Source organism: Chaetodon trifascialis, chromosome 23 (genome assembly GCF_039877785.1).
Source record: "Chaetodon trifascialis isolate fChaTrf1 chromosome 23, fChaTrf1.hap1, whole genome shotgun sequence".
Classification (NCBI taxonomy): domain Eukaryota; kingdom Metazoa; phylum Chordata; class Actinopteri; order Chaetodontiformes; family Chaetodontidae; genus Chaetodon; species Chaetodon trifascialis.
The window spans coordinates 836,866-857,553 of record NC_092078.1 but is presented as its reverse complement, the minus strand read 5'-3'; the positions used below and the strand labels follow the sequence as shown (position 1 = coordinate 857,553).

At 42.6% G+C, this 20,688-nt stretch overlaps 1 protein-coding gene across 1 annotated transcript; it reads left to right on the top strand.

The window, feature by feature from the left end:
* Positions 1 to 302: 302 nt before the first annotated feature.
* On the top strand, positions 303 to 18,952 carry LOC139351236 (atrial natriuretic peptide receptor 1-like). The gene is made up of 23 exons (XM_070993034.1): positions 303 to 406; positions 1,040 to 1,151; positions 1,866 to 1,998; positions 2,150 to 2,282; positions 2,507 to 2,611; positions 4,275 to 4,377; positions 6,628 to 6,773; positions 6,883 to 6,955; positions 7,359 to 7,503; positions 9,103 to 9,189; positions 9,285 to 9,428; positions 9,605 to 9,726; positions 10,220 to 10,358; positions 10,858 to 10,906; positions 10,994 to 11,095; positions 11,828 to 11,947; positions 12,432 to 12,525; positions 13,299 to 13,386; positions 13,900 to 14,039; positions 14,131 to 14,283; positions 14,381 to 14,479; positions 15,734 to 15,825; positions 15,924 to 18,952. The coding sequence occupies exons 1-23, from the start codon at positions 371 to 373 to the stop codon at positions 16,107 to 16,109; spliced, it is 2,601 nt and encodes an 866-aa protein (XP_070849135.1). The 5' UTR covers positions 303 to 370; the 3' UTR covers positions 16,110 to 18,952.
* The last annotated feature ends 1,736 nt before the right edge of the window (positions 18,953 to 20,688 follow it).

Genomic DNA, 20,688 nt, shown 5'->3' with positions numbered 1-20,688 from the left:
AGAAGTCACCACCAGAGGACAGCAAACGTCACAATCAACTCCATGTTAAACTGTGCACTCTGTCTGTCTGTCTGTCTGTCTGTCTGTCTGTCTGTCTGTCTGTCTGTCTGTCTGTCTGTCTGTCTGTCTCACTGTCTGTCTGTCTGCCTGTCTGTCTGTCTGCCTGTCTGCCTGTCTGCCTGTCTGTCTGTCTGTCTGTCTGTCTCACTGTCTGTCTGTCTGCCTGTCTGTCTGTCTGTCTGTCTGTCTGTCTGTCTCCTGACCAACCCCCCACTTTTCTCCTCCTGCTCTACTGAGTCTCACTGAATCCGGATTCAGCGGCTCAAACGCTGCAGATGTCCCTTAAGTCTGTCTGTCCTTCAGCAGCAACATGAAGAAAAGACAAAGATTCTGGTTACTGCTCTGGGTAAGACTTCAAATCTAATACCTGCTTTTAGCTCATTTAAGTGTTAATTGATTAAATAAATCTAGGAGGTTTTTAAAGAAAATAAGGAAACTATGGTAAATTGGCCATATTTCATGTCATCAGCAAATCTTGCTGATGGTGATGCTGCCTGGTGTGCATTTCATTGTGAAGGTCTCCAGAATGAATTTCTGGTGAATTCTGCTTGGTCTTGTCTTTATCAAAAGTGTAAAAACACCTGCAGGTTGTAGTGAAGCAGCTCATCAAATGCAGCAAAGCCACTGGTGTGAACTCTGAGGAAGATTTTATGCCTAATATTCAAGAGAAAAATAGTTTTCACTGAAATTTACAACTTTCATAGTTATAAAATCCTGCTAAGTGCGATTTCTTATTTGTCTTATTTACTGTCTTTACTCGGGAAACAGTAAAATGATTGAATGATGATGAACTACTTTCGATGGATCTTTATAGCCTTCATTGTCTCATTGAAGCCAAATTCATATTCATCTTTATATTATGCTTGTCAATGCTTGTGTGCGTGCGTGCTCGTGGTGGAGCTGGATTATTAGTGGATTATCAATCATTACTTCTTTCTTTCTGCTCGATGATCACTCGGCTCGGCTGTGTTGTTTCCAGGTGTGTGTTTGCCGTGTTGGTCCGACACACTGCTGGCACGATCTGGACAACAGCGAGTACGACTGCTGGCCTCTGGACAAACCCAACGAATACAACATGATCGACTGTGGGGGTGAGAATCTGACAGTCTGTGTGATAACTGCAGTCCCTGTTCCTGGTTTCCTCTTTTCTCATGTGCAGTCGAGCCGGCTCTGAATGCTTCTACAGGTACAAACAAGCACTGATGGACTGCTTTATAGTTTTTGACACATTTTAACTCTACAAGCATTTGAGTTTGATATCCAGCATTGAGCAGTAAAGGGTATGTGAACTCTAAATCTTTCATTATTATTAACCAAAGGAAGTTTTCTTTGATCTTGTCTTTGCAGTTGGTTTAAACTGTACTCTAGGAATATATATATATATATATATATATATATATATATATATATATATATATATATATATATATATATATATATATATATATATATATATATATATATATATATATCTGAACTGTAATTTTCTTTTGACAAGTTTGTAATTTGATCTCATAGTATTATAACATAATTACTCCAGTGAACCAATAAAGTAAAGCTCTTCCATACAGGTCAGTAAATATTACAGAAATAAAGCACATTTCTTTCCCTGGTTTAACCATCAGTTGCGCTCTATGAATTCAAATTTGTAAAAAGTATATAGAAAGCTTTCAGCTTCCATTATAGCTGAATGAAACTATGGTTATTTGTTTGACTGCCGGTTAATTTCAATGGACAATAATCTCTCTCTCTCTCTCTCTCTCTCTCTCTCTCTCTCTCTCTGTGACTTTATGCCTCTCGGCCAGGTCTGGAGATGGCCTGGGTGGTCCGTCCTCCAGAGACGGTGAAGACCGATGAGGTCTTCAGCGTCACGTACTCAGTAACAGCCAGGGACTCTTTCTACCACTGGGCTATTGAAAACCACATCTTTACAAACAGGTTAATACATTTGTTACCATTAAATTATACTGTATCTAAATCAAACCAACTGACACTTCTTTTAACATGTTTTAGACTGGACAACTAAGCTCTACTGGGATCCAAACAGGATCTTATCCTGGTCTGAAGTCTGTTGTGTTTATGTGTTTAGTTCCATAGTGAATGCTCAAGCTGCTCAAAAGTTTTGCGAACACCATGACTGTCCAGCCAGTTGGAATGAGGCTGGTGAAGAAAACTGCTGCATTCATCACGCTAACATCCACTCCTGTCCACTGGGATACATGGTACATACTCTGATTTGAATTCACTTTCTTTAAAACTGTAGTAATGTCTAAATCTTCTGCTTTATTCTAGAGAAGCCTTGTTCACTTATTTTAATTTGTTAGTATTTACAACAACAAGGATCCTCTAAATAACAGCCATTTCAATAACTTTTAACTGTAAAAAAAAAAAAAAAAACAGATAAAAGGACATTAAACCAATAAATATTCGATAAACCAAATTTCAGACGTCAGAGAGCATCTGTGGTCCCTGGATTCCTGACGACGGAAAAATCTTCACACACACCATCTCTACATCTGGCAAGATGACCCAGACCAACTGGACTGCCAAAGTAACCCACTCACATGTCCCATTTTTCTGTACAGCCCAATATCACTTGCAGTTTCTCAATTTGCTTTGTCGTCTCAAAAGAGCAATGGTTTTGGAGCTAGCCAAAGTTCTCTGAATAAAGTCCATAAAGTCTTAAAACATAAGGGCTAGACAGAAGAAAGCTCAGTATTGGGGAATTCAAAGGAGGGCTCTCTCCTTGTATGACTGGATAGAAGGTACTGGTAGGAAAAGGTTGTTTAATTAATTCAATAACAGCATTAAATCAGTCACTAGTGTAAGTGACAGCAATAGGATGTATCCCTAATATCTGCATTGACAAGCTTGTCACACCTGAGGTGGAGCAGTGCATCCTGCATTGTCAAGAATACAGAGCTCATTAGGTATAACTGGGAGTCCAGTGTGCCAACTCTTTTGTCCTTTGATTCACAAGGAGCATCTAGAGAATGGTCACAGTGCATTTGTAGAGTAGTGATGTGTAGTGTTGTTTTTGGCAGCCTGTTTTAATTTTAGTCTTAGTCTAGTCTTTGTATCAAGCTGTCATTTCAGTTTAAATTAGTTTTAGTCACGTTCATACTCTTTTTAGTCAAGTCAACTAAAAGTCTGAGCATTTTCGCCTTATTTTAGTCAGAATTATCCGTGACTGCTTCCATCTAGTTTTAGTCGACGAAAACTGATGACATTTTAGTCTAGTTTTAGTCAATGAAAATTGCATTTTAGTCTCTTTTTAGTAATGTTGTTCTATTTAACCCAGTCAATATAGTATAGGTACCTCGTAGTATAGACAAAACCAAAATGTTCTTTTAGCCAAACCCATTTCATAATTCAAACAAGGTTGTCTTATTATATTATTGTTACCTTATAGACTCAAGAATACATCCATTCCAGACACGGAAGACACTCTGATTTGAGTTTACAACATATTTATTTTACCGGGCAAAGCCGGCTGGCCGGCCATTGGTCCCGTTCTCTGTCAGCTGTCTGTCGTTAACGCTAACCTACCGCAGCTGCATCTTCTAAATAATGCCGCAAATGGGAACTAATGCCGTGACGTCGCCTGCGGCGGTGCAGTGTGACCTGATGCAGCCCCTGAAGGGAGACACAGGAAACAGAAATACTACAAATTAATAAGAACAACGCAACTAAACGAGACGAAATAATGTTAGAACATTTCGTCTCTGCTCATTTTAGTCAATGAAAATGAAGAAACATTTTAGCAGAGTTTTTATCTTATGAACCACATTTAGTCTCGTTTTTATTTGTCAACAATATTGCATTATATATTTAATTCTAGTTATCGTCACATGACCAGCATTTACTTTGTGTCTTGTCTCGTTTTCGTCACGTGATAAAGGTTCGTTGACGACAATATTTAGTCAAAATTTTTGTTGATGAAAGCAACACTAGTAATGTGATTGGGGTTTGGCTCCCTAGTGTATGTACCAGTCTACAAATTGCAAAATTAAGTCACACACTTTTTATATTTTGATACAAAAATCCTGATGCATGTTTGTATGCAGATGATACACTATATCACTAATGTTTCAAACTCTCCTCCTAATGTGCTCAAGTTCCTAAATTCAGTTATTCTGATGTTATATTCCACCCTCCACATTTTTGGCTGGTGTTCCTGAGTGACCAGGTAAACCCATTACTTTGTTGTGCAGGTGGTTCTGGTCCATCCTGGATTAACTTCGCTCATCGCTCACATACGAGTTGGTCGCATGCAGGTTGCTCTTGAGGCCAAGAGCACTGTGCAGCCTGCTGTAGGTAGGTTATGTCAGGTTTTGCCCCGCTTTACTTCCTAGCATGGCGATAGAAACAAACATGAGCGTCATGTGACTGACAAGTTTTGGTAAAAGCCACGGTTATTGATCACATGGGGACAAAAGAAGTTCAAGGTCATGTTAGTTTATAAAGAAATCTGTCTTTGTGAAACTAAATATCCTATTGCCCAGCCACATCCTCCAGCAAATCCTGGCTAAATGGGACAAATAAACCCTCCAGTCTTTCCTGGGTCTGCCCCAGGGTCTCATCCCAGTTCAGAATGCCTAGAACTTGTTCACAGGGAAGTGTCAAAGAGGACCAACAGTTCTTCATCCAGTCCACTTAGACCCCCTGTTTGTCTGGGCCCCTAGCCCTATCACTTTGGTGGAGTCCAGAGACTCTTTTTGGCTGTTTCAGCTTAGCTCAATGTCATTGTTTGGATTGTAACCCAGGACTTATGACCATAAGTGACAGTTGGAACATAAGCAGTAAAATGGAAGCTTCACATTTGTGACCCGTCACGAGAAAACCAGCAACAAGTCGGCCCGGCACAAGTTGTGCAAATAAAGAAAAATTATTATTATTTTTTTTTAATAAATTTAAATCTGAAAATTAGTGATTTTCGTTTTTTTTTGCAGAATATGTAAGTTGAAGTCATGAAGAAGCCACTCCATGTTTCAAATAACAGTATTGGGGGCCTTAAAACCATAAACTTTGTATTTGAATTTGGGTTGTTTTAGAGGAAATTGTCGGTCTTAGTTGAGGGTGTGGAGATTCAACAGTAAATTAGCGTAGGCATAGCATTAGGCAGCGACTCCTCTCTGTCCCTATAATGTGGTGTCTACATGTTTGTCTTTATCAGTGTGTTCAAGTGATTTTATGTTTTCGTCACGTTTGTTTGTCCCAATGAGCACATACAGCCGTGGGACTCTTTTTGACATCTGCAACACATTCATTCATTCATCTTCTATACCCGACTATCCCTTTCGGGTTGCAGGGTGCTGGAGCCTATCCCAGCTGTCAACGGGCGAGAGGCGGGGTACACCCTGAACCGGTCGCCAGTTGATTGCAGGGCAACATACAAGACAAACAACCATTCACGCTCACACTCACACCTAAGGGCAATTTTAGAGTCACCAATTAACCTAATGAGCATGGTGTTGGTCTGTGGGAGAAAGCCGGAGTGCCCCGAGAGAACCCACACATGCACGGGAAGAACATGCAAACTTCACACAGAAAGGCCCCGTCCGACCCGGGGATCGAACCGGCAACCTTCTTGCTGTGAAGGAGGTAAGACCCATGGCGTCAGGGTCTCTGTTTATATCAGGGATGCTTGGTGTCAAGACGCTGTAAATAAGTATCTACATTTGCTCCTTCTAACTCTTAAGTGTATTACTTTTCTTGTTTTTCATTTTTATTCAGGGGTTTTTTGTAACAAAGATTTTCCATTTCCATTTGATAACCTTTGTTCAAACTACTACAATAGTTTCTGTCCTGCGGGCTAACAGATACCAGATGTCACTGATAGCTGGACCAGTAGGGGGTTGGACTTGTGTAAATGAGATGCAATGAGCAGCACTGTGTTACCTGGCTCCCCCTGGCAGGTGAGAATCTTTCAGGCTGGATTTCTCACTTAACTAGTTTGAGGAGTGCCTACATTCAAATGGCCACATCTTCAAATATTCTCAGATTTCCAGGTGTTAGACATCATTGGAAAACTTAGAAACTACACTTTCGGAATCTGTATCTATATCTCAAAATGCCCCCAGGAGACTTGTTGCTGGTTTTCTTGTGGCTTGTCACGCTTAGACTCATCTTTATCCCAACACTTGCAGCATCTTACCCTGACTTATGAACAAGACCATTAGGCCAATTTTTCCGACACATTATGCCCCAAAACAACAGCTGACAGTAGATGACAGGAGATAAGGGGACAGAGAGATGGGAAATGATACTCCCCAAAGATCCCCAGCTGGATGTGATCCAGGGACACCCTGGTTCATGCTTGACTACCAGAGTGCTCCCTTAAACTAATATTTGGACAAAAATTTTCTTCATGGAGCAGGCAATCTCTTGCTCATGTTTAAATATAACAAGTGTAGGTACTGTCTACTCTAAGGTCAGGAATTGTTGTGTTTAGGTTTCAGAGACCATTATATGTGGGTATTAGGTTACATGTAGGCAATTTTATGGTCTTGGCATTCGTGAAAACATGAACAAGAAGCTACTTAATCCATTTTTCTGCCTTCTAAGTGTGTGGAGATGGTGTTTGTGAGGAGGCGGAGCTTTGTTCCACTTGTCCAGCTGACTGTGGTGAATGCCCCATGACCGCGGCAGCCAAGCTGGCAATCGGCCTGCCGCTCAGCCTGCTCTGCCTCTGCTTCATACTGACTGCTGTGGTGAGAACTCATCAACACATACGCTAACAGAAACCCTGCAAAATACTCAAAATTAAAAAATAACACAATAATAAAACCTATAAATCGGTCATAAATCTGACTTGTGTAGTGGCTGAGGTACCAGAAACAGAAGCTGTTGTGGGATGAGAGCTGGATCATCGACTTCTCTTCAATAAAACAAGGTATTATGACAATCCAGTTCAAACTTCTTGAAACTAGTCAGCTCTGAAACTGATAGAAACCAGTGAGGTTCTTACCTGGTCACAAGAGGTCTGAAACAGGTCTAAACTGATCAGGCATTGGTCAGGTCTGGCATTGGTCTGACTAGGTCTAAAACAGATGGCTTTAAACTGGTTTAAACAGGTATGAAACTTGTCTGTATATGTCTAGAGTTTGTCTACTGGTCTGAAACCAGCCTAAACCAGTCTGAGAAGTTATCAAACAAAAGTTTCTGTTTTCCTTTTGACATTTGCTATTAAATTTAGATCAGGTTACTCCAAATGATTTCATAATGCTGTTAGAAACCCATTATTTACATTGCAGCAGTAAGTGTAGTCCTCTGTCTGTCCCTCTTTTCCTCTGTAGATCAGGACGCTCGTATGACCATGGGCAGTATAATGAGTGTACCGGTAGGCAACAGCAACAGTAACGCCAGCTGTGTGACTGGTCTCAGCTCCTATACGGGACAACCAGGCACCAGAAAAGCACTGTTCACCTGCACTGGGATATAGTAAGCCCACCTGTTTGGCTCCCTGTCTGTGTATTTACACCTCAGTCATGCTGTTAACTCAATAACAATCTTTTTGAGGCTGCTAGGTAGGACTTTTGCGACAGGCTGGGTTTTTGTTTAAAATTATTCAATACTATTGCAACAATGCCTGAACAGACTAAAGCAGAGCAAATATCTTCTTCCAAAACCAGTGGCGGATGCAGAACGTGATAGATGGGCGGGCGTGGATTAAGTCACCACTTCGCCAAAATTGATAAGGTGTGTGTGCGCGCGTGCGCACACACACTTTATTGCACACACACACTGAAGCCACAACACATCAAGTATTTGACCAATCACGTGCGGCTTGAACGAAAAAAAGTCGAGAAAAATATGAAAACAAAACAAAAAGCCCAAAGGGGCTCGCTCTCTGGCTCCAATCGTTCACTTCATACCGACACACAGCCGACATCACTACTGTGTTACGCTAGAAAGTGTAATTATTATTATGATTATTAAACTGGACTGTTAAACATGCAGTTTAAATGGAGTTTGAAGGAAGGAAGAGAAATCATTCATGGCATGCACCTCAATGCCTTGAAAAATGAATTCAGTCCACGGTGCTCTTCTGTCTGCTGGGAGCCGATGGAGCGATCTGTGCTCCTCTTTACAGCCAACAACAGAACAACCTGGACATGATTCATAGCACAGTGCTTTTGATAACCTGACAGCGGATCTGTGGGAAGGTGGCGCTGGGTGGAGAGACACCGAGCGCCGAATTCAAACGGCTGGTGTGGAAGCTGGTGTGGAGGCTGGTGTGGAGGCTGGTGTGGAAGCTGGTGTGGAGGCTGGTGTGGAGGCTGGTGTGGAAGCTGGTGTGGAGGCTGGTGTGGAAGCTGGTGTGGAGGCTGGTGTGGAAGCTGGTGTGGAGGCTGGTGTGGAAGCTGGTGTGGAAGCTGGTGTGGAGGCTGGTGTGGAGGCTGGTGTGGAGGCTGGTGTGGAAGCTGGTGTGGAAGCTGGTGTGGAGGCTGGTGTGGAGGCTGGTGTGGAGGCTGGTGTGGAGGCTGGTGTGGAGGCTGGTGTGGAAGCTGGTGTGGAGGCTGGTGTGGAGGCTGCAGGCAGGGCGCTGACAGAGATCCGTGTCTCACTCCAAAAAGCGTGGACAGTCTTGTTTCACACTTTGTGTGTGTGTGGCAGCACCAGAGACCCAAACAAGTGAGTTTTTAATAATATGGGACATAACTATGAAAATCATTTTATTTAATTTTTTTTATTTGAATTTCTGACTGGGTGGGCGTACGCCTGCCCATGCCCACCCGTAGCTCCGCCCCTGTCCAAAACTTGCTTCATCTAAGAAGAAGAGCCACACTTCTTAATGTAAACTGCTGTTTGAAGACAACCAAACTTTACCTAAAAAAAACATCTAAAATTTGCCAACCTTTGATTTCAATCTAGAACGACTGGAACCTGCTCAGCTTTCTGGAATTGACACTTAGTTCTAAAAAGAATTCACATGTAAAAACACAGTCCTTGTTGTGTCTCCAAAGGTCTTTCACGATGGGGAGACAGCTGGCAGCAGACTGTTAGGGAACATTATGTAACAATCATTTTCTCCTCCAGTGATGGCAGGACAGTCTCCATCAAGAGGATTCAAACAAAGACTTTCTCTCTGTCAAAAACCATCAGACAGGAAGTCAAACAAGTCAGGTAACATTCACATACACACTCACCGTCCTTCATTACCTAACATGACATCCATATCAAATTTGCTATACTGACCATGTCTCTCTCTCCGTCTCCAGGGAGCTCGATCACCCCAACTTGTGCAAGTTTATTGGCGGTTGTGTTGAGGTGCCTAATGTTGCCATAGTGACAGAGTACTGCCCAAAAGGAAGCCTTAACGATGTTCTTCTTAACGAGGAGATCCCACTGAACTGGGGCTTCAGGTAGACACGCAAACATGCACATCTTATCTCAGCTCAGCTACAAAAGAAAGTAGATTTAATTAAAATTCCAGACATTACTGGACTGGTGTTTCCCATTTTTTGTCCCAATATAACAAAACAAAAGGTAAATCTGGGAAAGAATAATAAATAATCCCCAGTTTTATACACTCTGCCAGGTTTTCCTTCGCTACAGACATCGCCAGAGGGATGTCGTACCTCCACCAGCACAGGATCTGTCACGGCCGACTCAAGTCTCTGAACTGTGTCCTAGACGACCGCTGGGTCTGCAAAATAACAGGCAATGTGAATGTGTGCCGTGATGATTGTACCAATATGCTCAATGCACACGGCGTCATACTACTAGTAGCATTAATTTTACATCAGAGGTGTAAAAGCAAGGCTAAAGCAGTAAACCTTCACTGTTGCTGGAGATTTGTTTCTCCCCAGTTTATGAGTGGAGCTGCCACTGGATCCCATAGACACCAATGAACTGAACAAAACGAGATCATCTCTGCATGTAGGAATACCTTCAAACAAGGTAGCATTGCATTGTTCACTCATCAATGAGGAATGTAAGATCGGTTTAGATCACTTTGAGAGTGTTTCTAAGAGAATGCAGAACAATACCATTATTAGTTTATTACTCTATTTAAATGGAGGAAAAACAGAAAAAATCCACTGACAGAAACCTATTCCTTAACATCATCTGACTTGTTGACATCTCTGGAATGCACAATAAATCCTTGACGCTGATTTATTCTCTGATTTTGACTGAAATGTGATTGGTTCAGATTACGGCCTGAGAATGTATCGCAGGGATGATGGGGCGGAGCCTCTTTCCACCTATCAGCAGAGACTTTTGGAGGTGTACATGCCGCCTGAGTTTCAGAACTCTAATGTGGAGCCAACGCTGGCTGGAGATGTGTTCAGGTATCAAACACAAAACTACAGTTTTTGTTATTTAGGGGGACATTGCTGGGGGGTCAATGGCTTCCCAGGAGACAGCCTAACCATTCATCATAACCATTTCTGTTTGAGTTGCCTAAGAGTATATAAAGGCTATGCTCGGTCAGAACTAATACACACAACATGCTATCAGAACAGGAATGTGATCATAGTAGTTCTGAAAGGCTGCACTCAGTGGCAGCCCTCATAGACAGAGGTCGAGTTTAGGGTGAAGGGTACCACAACATAACCACATACCAGGTGTAGACCCTCTGATGGCTTATTTTGTGGGGACCTGTTTTATTGTCCCCAAATGGCAGATGAGTCACCACAATGTGAGTCTGCTGACATGTTTGTACCCACAATGTGTGATTCATGCACACACACACACACACACACACACACACACACACACACACACACACACACACACACACACACACACACACACACACATGTTGCTGACCTCTGTATGTTTTCCCAGTTACTCTATCATTTTGCTGGAGATTGCCACTCGCAGCGACCCGATCCCAGTAAGTCATAATCTGTTTGTTTGACTGTCCTGTCACTCCGCATCACTGGGTAAATGGAGGACATATTGATAAATGACTGTGTTCCAGGCAGAGGAGTCTAACCTGGAGAGCGCCTGGTGTCCTCCTCTACCGGAGCTGATCTGCAGTAAAGCTGACAACACCTGCCCCTGTCCTGCCGACTACGTCGAGGTGTGTAAGCACTGACTAATTCTGCTTTGGAACAACTGTTATTTAAATTTAATAAACAATGGATGGACATTGGTTTGGATTTTTTTTTTTTTTTGGCCTTTAATCAATTTTATCACATTTATTTCTTGTGCATTAGTCTCCAGTTGTTTTAATGTGTCCATGATGAACTGCAGTAACCTGTAAAAGGTACGGCAAAAATGAAGTTTGACTGATTGCTTGATGGACAATACGATGATACAGGAGTGCTAATTTAATTTTATTTCATTTGTTTGTAAGCTAACAGAGTTTCAGTTCTCTGAAACTGTTTGCCCTCTCTTGAAAGGATTCGGTTAGCTTTTGACATTTATGCTAATCAGTCTGTTCTTAAAATAAAGAACTTATTTATTATTTGATATCAAAGGCAAACATCACATCAGGCATTTTGTTTTCTTCTATTTGGATTTCAGGATTTACAAAATCAAAGTGCCCTCATGTCCGAGGTTACAGAGTGAGGTCCACAGTTGAAAACATAGACAACACCATTGTGAAACAGTTCATTCACCTACACATGGAAATGTTTCATGTCCATTAAAAATATACATGTTGCTTTTCTTTGACAGTTTAACATCTACTTTTCCTTCGTTCGAACACTATTTGTGTGTGAATCCACTCACTGTTTTTGAGAAACATTTCAAACACAAGAAATCTCTTTGGTACCTCTTGTGCTGTCTTCTGTCCCGTGTGTTTCCATAGCTGATTCGGCGATGTCGCTCTAATAACCCCGCCCACCGACCCACCTTTGAACAAATCAAGAAGTTTATTCACAGAATCAACCCCATCAAAGTCAGCCCAGTGGACATGATGATGAACCTGGTAACAACCTGCATCATAAATAGAGTAGACCCATCTTTGTGATATGTGTTGATTAATGGATGTGTACGTAGTGTCAGCTCAAATATACTGAAATGGTACATCATCAAAATTTTGTCTTATTGTTCCATACACTCAGCGGCCAGTTTAATAGGTACAACTAGCTAAAACTAAAACAGTGTTGGAATCTTGCCAAGTGAAAACAAAAGCCTGACCAATGAAATGGCGCCAAGACGCCATCAGGCAACTAGTCTCAACTGAGTGTGAAATCTGGTTTGAATCCAAACCCTCTTTTTCAGTTACTTTTATAACATGCAATTATGGCTAATTTTGCACTGTGAACCAGAGTTTCCATCTGGGAATATTGAACTTGCAAACAAAGTGTGCACACATCTCTATATCTCTGCTGTCTATACTGTATTGTATCATGTGAACGCAGAAATGTAAAGCTCAGTATAACATGGAGAAGCAACACCATTTGTTTCAGATGGAGAAGTACAGTAAACACCTGGAGGTGTTGGTGGCTGAGCGGACTCAGGATCTGACGCATGAGAAACAGAGGACTGACAGGCTGCTATACAGTACGACGCACAAACACAACACCGGAAGGAACATTTAGGCAACATCTGTTCATGTGCAGATTCTACAGTTATCTATACGACTGCCAACCTTAAATCAACCAGTCTACAAACTACCTCCACAAACAGCAGCCATCATTTTCAGAAGTAAACCCTGAATGCACAAAACAGCAAAGGCTTAACTTTCTCTGTCTTGCCCTCTCTGCCAGAGGTGTGCAACATTACTAACATTCAAAGCACAGGTGGACCTCGATTACAAAGTCTTTGAAAATAGCCGGAAGACCAGTTGACCTTCTACACTCACACTGTTGAATGCATGAAGAAACACAAACCCACCTGTTTTTTTATTTCCTTTTAAAGAAACGTTTTCTGCAGTGAGGGAAAAAAGCGACGGTGGCGTCCTTTATGTGCACATGTCTGCGGCTCAATGCTCTTCAAATTCACCTCAAAGTCCACATTCACAACACAGAAACGTGCTTTCTCCTTCATGCCTCTCAGCCTCTGTGTGACTGTGCTCTGACTGCGTTTCCATCCACCTTTTTTTTTTTTTTTGCATGTCATCAATTTGCAGATAAAAAATGTGGGAATTTGAAAAATAGATGTAAAAGTTGGATAAAACTGAAACAGACTGAATAAATGATGATGTCCATCATCTATGCTTGACTTGCGGCCATTTGGCCAGGTCTCTTGGGTTAAAGAGACAAATGTACCTGAAGAGGATTTCTGGGTAGATAAAGGTTGAATAAGATTAAAAGATTTGCATGGTTGTGTTGCAGGTATGCTTCCTAAACAGGTGGCTGATGACCTGCGACAGGGGAAGCCTCTGCAGGCTCAGAGTTACGTCAGTGCCACCATCTTCTTCAGGTAGGAACTTACCAGCTGAGAGTGTGATTAAATGTAGAGGCGCCATTCACAATGTCAAAGAAGACATGTTGAAGCGTGCACCATGTATTAAAGCTGATGTGTTAAGCTGGCGTCCAGCCCTGCGCTGCATGTCTTCATCTTCTGTCTCTTTGGTTGTTCCTGTCCAATAAAAGACAAACAAATCTCAAAAAAGAAGTGGCGAGCATCATCATACACAAGTTTGTGCTGGCTTGACAATGAGTTAAATGACGCTTTAATCAATTAAACAAAGATCAGCTTTTGGCTCCTTTCAAGTACTCAATATTTACCAGTGTGCTTGTTTGCATATGTGTACACTTATTTACTTTATCTTTATTCTTCTGTATTTGACCATCACTGGGCAACATGTGTCAGTGTCCACATGCTTTATTTCTGTTTCTTTCATGTTCTTTGTGTGTGTGTGTGTGTGTGTGTGTGTGTGTGTGTGTGTGTGTGTGTGTGTGTGTGTGTGTGTGTGTGTGTGTGTGTGTGTAGTGATATTGTGGGCTTCACACAGCTGTCCAGCAGCAGCACTCCGTACCAGGTCGTAGACTTCCTCAACAAGCTCTACACAACGTTTGACGAGATCATCGACAACTACGACGTCTACAAGGTGGAAACCATCGGTGACGCCTGTGAGCAACACACACACACACGCACTAAAACAAAATATGAGCATCATGAAGGATTTAATGTTGTTGGCTGTATCATTGTGCGGTTGTGTAGACATGGTTGTGTCCGGTGTTCCCCGGGAGAACGGGATCCTCCATGCCTCTGAGATCGCCAGCATGGCTCTGGACCTGGTGGGCGTCTGTCGCACCTTCAGGATCCCCCACAAACCCAACACACAGCTGCAGATACGAGCTGGGATACACTCTGGTACACATGCTTTCAACAATGTACACACATCTTACAAATCAAAATCTGACTTCAGACTTCAATTTTCAAACTTCAAGTTTCAATGTGCCTCCTTTAGGTCCGGTGGTAGCGGGAGTTGTGGGGACAAAGATGCCTCGTTACTGTCTGTTTGGAGATACAGTCAACACAGCGTCCAGGATGGAGTCCACCAGCCTGGGTAACACTCTACTGCTAACACACTAACGATCTGAAAGTCTCCTCATTGGTGCAAAGACACCCAAATATCTGAGCTGTGACAGTTGGCAGCTGAACCAGAAGAAACAATGTGTTTCACATTGTCCCTGTTAGCAACCTCCATCTTTAGTTGTACGTCAACACAGAGGCGCTATCAGACTGCAAGTAGCTGTCGCTTCCATTGTTTCCAAGAGGTGGTTTCAGCGGTGGCATGGAGATGGCGGCTGTTGGCTATTTGTTGCTTCCGAGTTAACAAAGGTTCACCTTTTTAATATGCGGCCTCAGCTCAGTGCACCATGGGAACCACAGAGAGCACACAGAAGAAAACAAAAGCTGACCTTTATATTCTTGCAATTCTTGGAATAATTCCCATCTTCAGCAGCAGTGAACAGACAGTGTGAAACCATCAGCTTCTTGGTTTGATAATCTGTTCTGGACCAGTGAATGATGTTTACGATGCGAGTTAGCTAGACTTCCTGTTTGAACCATTCCCTCTGTTTCAGCCTTTGGCCTGCCTACGTGGGCTGCATCAGGAGGTGTGAGTCAGGAGGAGCCAGCTGGAGCATAGCAGCATCCTGGTCAGCAAAAGAATCTGGAGTATTAGAAGTGTTTAAACTCCAACAATGATAGAAAATAGAAAATAACTAAAGCTCAAAGTAGGCATCCTGGAGTCAAAGAACCAAACACAACTCAGGGCTGAAGGTGCACAAAGCCTCACGGCAAGTTGATTTTATGTTTGGACTCCTGCAGTACCAGGAACTGCTCCAAGCTCAGAGCAAAGGGCTGTGGAGCCCAAGTCCTCCCTAAAACAAACCCAAATGAATCACTTCAAGCCTCATTCTCACCTGTAGAAGTGTCTCCTAGTTTAGCTACTGTTCTCAGTGATTCACGCAAACGCAGAATAAAAAATAGATATTATTAAGTTCAGTTTTGACAGCATGATGTGTGAGTGTACTGTGTTTATTATCAACAGACTGAAAATACAGAATATTTTCTGCACAACAAAATGTGACTTCGGAATAATGTGACCAGGAATCATGAGTCCAATTTCAAAGAAGTAACAAATATTTTTACACCAATAACGAAAATACCTCAACCAGTTTTGATGAGGACTTAATATTGTCTGTAGAGAACATATCAGACAAGACTCCGATGTTTTCATCTTTTCAGCAAACTGAACTGAATAAAAAGGCAGTGACGTAAACAATGTTCTCACACAAACTGGGTTTGTTTCCAGCCCTGAAGATCCAGTGCAGCTCCAGTGCCTTTTACCTGCTGGAGGAGATCGGCGGCTACCTGCTGGAGTGCAGAGGAATGCTGCAAGTCAAGGTGAGCCACTCACCACTCCCACCACAATCCACTTCTGTCAGGCACTGAGAGCACTGGGAGCAGCCCAGTGACACTCTGGATCTGTTCCTCTTTAACAGGGCAAAGGTGACATGGTAACTTACTGGCTGGAGGGAAAGAAGACATCTCTGGCCTCCAAGGACATCAGTCCCGACGCCAACACAAACAAACATGTCACCATGGAGACAGAGGCAGAGAAAGAGGGAGAGCTGTACTCCTCCATGCCCGGGTTTCTGAATGACGACCAGCTCCTGGATCTGGCCTGATCCCCACAAAGTCTGACTATCACTCGGTGTGATTTCTTCTTTTGTTGTCAGTGTTTGTTGAGTTAGCCTGAAAAGTGTGCACGATGTTGATGCTAACGTGATATAACGTGATGTTTGTGTCGTATTGTGGCTGTTTATTTATGTCATTAATTCCCTAAACAACAAGATCCCTGCAGCTTCAACACATTATCACAACTGTCCAGGAGTCAAAGACAGCGAGCGGACAAACAGAATCCATTAGAGATGTGGCCCAAAATATTAGTGCCCCGGCATTTTATTAAAATGAACAGTGCCAACATTGACAGATCTCTCACCATCGGTACATGTCTGTGTGTTGGCTGCAGTGGAACAGTGTGGAAATAAATGACCTCATGTTTGTTCTCCAAAGACTTCCTGGTGGCCTTAGCCTAGCCTTTAGGACTGCAGCCAACATCGCTGGACGTGGCCGCAAGAAGGAAACGGACAGAAGAAGAAGAAGATTACTCAAACGGTTGAAAGAACCAATGAAACTACAAAACAGATCCAAGCTCATCTTCGTATAAATTGTACAACATTTGAAAATGGGCTCCCACTTCCACGAGGGAGACCCCGACCCCCTGACCCCTGGACTAAAGTGCATGTCGTCCTTCTGGGAGCTTTTTGGTGAATCACATCAAGCTCATGTTGACAGAAGAACATGCAGAGGGTAGACAGAGCTCACTGGTGTTCAGGGGCTGCTGGGCTGCCTCCAATCTGAGTGGGTCGCAATCAAACCAGGAAACTAAGGGTGTATTCAGACCAGGAGAGTCCTTTGGTCTGCTGTCTTTGGTTCGGACCAAAATACAATGTTTCTTTTTTGGTTTGGCTCCTTTTCACATAGCAATTTTTGCAAGAGCCCCATAATTTGTCAACAAACCCATATGCGTGCAAAGATCATTCAATCATTGGACAAAAAGGTTGGGGGCAGGGTAACGCAGGGTAACACAGGGTAACGGGGGTGGGGGGGTTGGGGGGTGGAGATTCAGTGTGTTGCACTTGTGCTTATGTTGATTTGTTTCATAAAGTTACAAATGTTTGCAGAACTTTAAGAGCATCAGAGGCGTTTGGCACAACATAATGGCAACAGGAGCTTGTAGCGTCCAAAAAGGCCTATAATTTTTAGAACTGGGTCAGACCGAGCGTGGTCGCTTTCACATATCGAGCGAACCGCACCAGAGATCATTTGGAAAAAGAACCAAGACCACCTCTCCGGCTGGGTCTCGGTCCAGCTGTTTGGTCCACACCAGAGTTCGAAGGTCTGTATTCACACCTGGCCAAAAGGTCCACACCAGCGATTTTTTTGGTTTGGTTAAAACCAAACAAGGCAGGTGTGAATACGCCCTGAGACGGCATTTTGTAGGGTTACAAATCCAAAGTAAATGTCAGTTACAGTCAATGTGAAATAAAGAATGGTGGACACCGTAGACATTTCTGCTGTGGACTGAGAACATTGAGGGTATTTTAGAGAGGTGTTGGTACTTGTCGGAGCCATTGTGAGACAAGATCAGACAATGGAACAAATTTTGTAAGTTCCAACCGTGAACTAAAAGACGACGTGAAGCAACTTAACCAAGAAAAGATTCAAAAGGTGGTTCTGCAGAACAGCATAAAGTGGATTTTCAACCCTCCATACAGAGCCCACCACGGCACCATCTGGGAGCGGCTCATTCATCAGGTAAAGAATGTCCTACAGTCAATTTTGAAACAGCAAACCATGGATGATGAAGCTCTGCAAACAGCTTTGTGCGAGGTGGAAGCTATTCTAAATGACCGCCCTCTTCTGTCTCTGATGATCCAAATGATTTGGAGCCCCTCACACCGAACCATCTTAATCAGCTCAAAGGTAAACTCATCTTACCTCCAGGTCTGTTCAAGAAAGAGGACATGCACGCTCGAAGAAGATAGAAACAAGTACAGTATCTTGCTGAGCTATATTGGAAAAGATGGACCTCTGAGTATCTTCCTCTTCTGCAGGAGCGTCAAAAGTGGAACACTACAAAAAGAAATTTAAGCTCTAGAGACTTGGTTCTTGTGGTGGATAGCAGTGCTCCATGCAATTCATGGCTGATGGGACGAATCATCAAAACTATGGCAGATTCCAGAGGTGTGGTTTGCAGCATCTGTATCAAGACAAAGTTTGGAGAACTTGAAAGACCCATCACCAAGCTGTGCTTGCTGCTGGAAGCGACAACAGCTTATTAAGACTTTGAGATGTCAAATTCCAGACTCGACATGTTGCTTGTTCACTAAATGAATAGACAATGTACACAAAGTGCTAGCTACAATTAAGTAGACCATAGCAAGTAAAAAAAATGTAGAAACACTTGTTTCAGTGGTAAAATGATTTTATGTGTAGTCTGGGCTCCATATATTTTTGTTGTAATTGCCATGCTTACAGCATTTAGCAATTAGGGGCTGGCGTGTTGGAGCCATTATGTCACAGTCACTGTGCCCTTTATTCTCCTTATTCTATTATTTTACTAAAGCTTCTTTGGAATGGTTAATGCTACATTTGTATTCATTTATCTATTTATCTAGTACCCCACTGGCCTTTGTGTTGACACTTGCATGGGGAAGGGAGGAGCTACGTCAGGTTAGATAGACAGGAAGGAGGAAATGGGGGGGGGGGGGTTGGTGAGGAACTAGGAGAGGGCATAGATTTTCCTTGAATCACATGAGTTTTGAATCCTGATTTATCTGTTTGATCCTTTATTATTATTATTATTATTGAAACTGACAAAGCAACAGACTGTCTTGCATTCTTTGAGTTGCCCTAATTGTTTTTGTTGGAAGTATTTAATAAATACCAGTTATTTCATCAACATAACCTGGACTGGATCCTTCTTGGATGTGCGTATCAAAGTGTGCCTAGCCCCACCAACAATGGAAACAGTGGAAATCAAAAGGCCACTATAGTGCTTTCAGATGTTAACAGTCACTGTCATAACTTTAGTTCCTTCTTTGACATATGCCGTTAGAAAATGTCTAATTTCTCATTTTTTAAAGTGTATTCGATCAGATTTAATAAGAAGCTTTAATGTTCTTTAATTTTGAAGTTCATAGAATCAACCATCAAAACATTTCCCATCTGCACGTCATTCATTCACATTTTGTTTGTGTTCATTATAATGAACCGCTGTCAGTTGCTGGAGCATATGGATACACTACATAACACTGCTTACATGCAGCAGGAGATGAGTTAGCTGGCAGCTTAGCTCACCTGCTGGGCTTCGGCCACTAGTGGTTGAGACAGTCAGACGGTTCAAGCTGTGAACATGCTTCATTAACATGTCTGCTGGCACGAAGTGTCGTATGAATATTCATGTCACACTGTTGAGCACGTGGTCGACTTGAGGAGATGGGGATGAAGGGATTTGTTTACCTGTTAGCAGCCAAGATGGCAGACATGACAACAGATGGACCAAATGAAGGAGAGGAGGAGAAGACCTGAGAGAGACGGATTTATTCTCAGCTGTGAGGGACTGTATCTCATTATCACCAGACTCAAATCAACACGAATTTATGATCGAGGCATAAATTCTGGACACACTAGTGATATTTTGTGTACGTCCACTTCCTTTAATTGGTGTGATCAGCCAAAAATCTCATTTTCTCTCGATGATCTTAAAACTGGATTGTTATTTGGGGATATATTTTTTTTATTTATTGCAGCAGCTTGCTGTGAAATTTCACCACTGAATTATTTTACTTTGAATCTTGAACTACATTCACGTGACGTGACTTATCTCATGGGCTGATTGTCATGGTAAAAAACCTCAAAGCTGTTCATTCAGAGGCATTTGAGCTTTAACAGTAAGTATTCATTCGTGGTTAAATTCCATCTGCAGTAGCAGGCGAAAAGTCCACAAAAAAGAGAAACGTCTCTGCACATATGGCTGCTCCGGGCTTCCATACTTTCTTTAGAGAATACATTTGTGTGTGTTGGTGTTCATGTATGTACACCTGTAAGCTCCCGTGTTCACTCCAGTGTGTCTCTGTGTTGAACTGACTGTGAAAGCACATCTGTGATATGGGCTCATCTGCATGAGTGGATGGGACACGAGCACAGCTGCAAAAGGCAGCTTAGTCTTCATACCCCCCCCCCCCACACACACACACACGTTGGCATGTCCTTCTATCCTTGTGAGGACCATGACCCTTAACGCTGTGTCTGAACACTCAAACAGCTCCCTGAAGTTCAGAGGACCACCAAGCATGTCCTCACTCTGCCAGTTAAAAACTTGGTGGTTACATCTCACCTCACCTCCTCTTCACTGTGTTAACTCCTCATTTTGAACTCCCCGTCAAACCTGTTGAACAAACTGTTCTCCATAACTGAAATCTACATCTCCTTATTAAGAGGCTGAGAGCTCCTCTGTCATGTTTCAAACACAAGCATTACCTGCAACACACCTGCAAACATCAGTTCAAGACTCACACGTCAATGCTGAGATCACTTTTTAGCAATTAGCTCAGAACATTATATTGATGGGGGCGCTTTTCCTTCAGCTGTTTCTCTGATGATATAAATGAGGTTGGCTGGTTCTCCATCCTGCAGAGT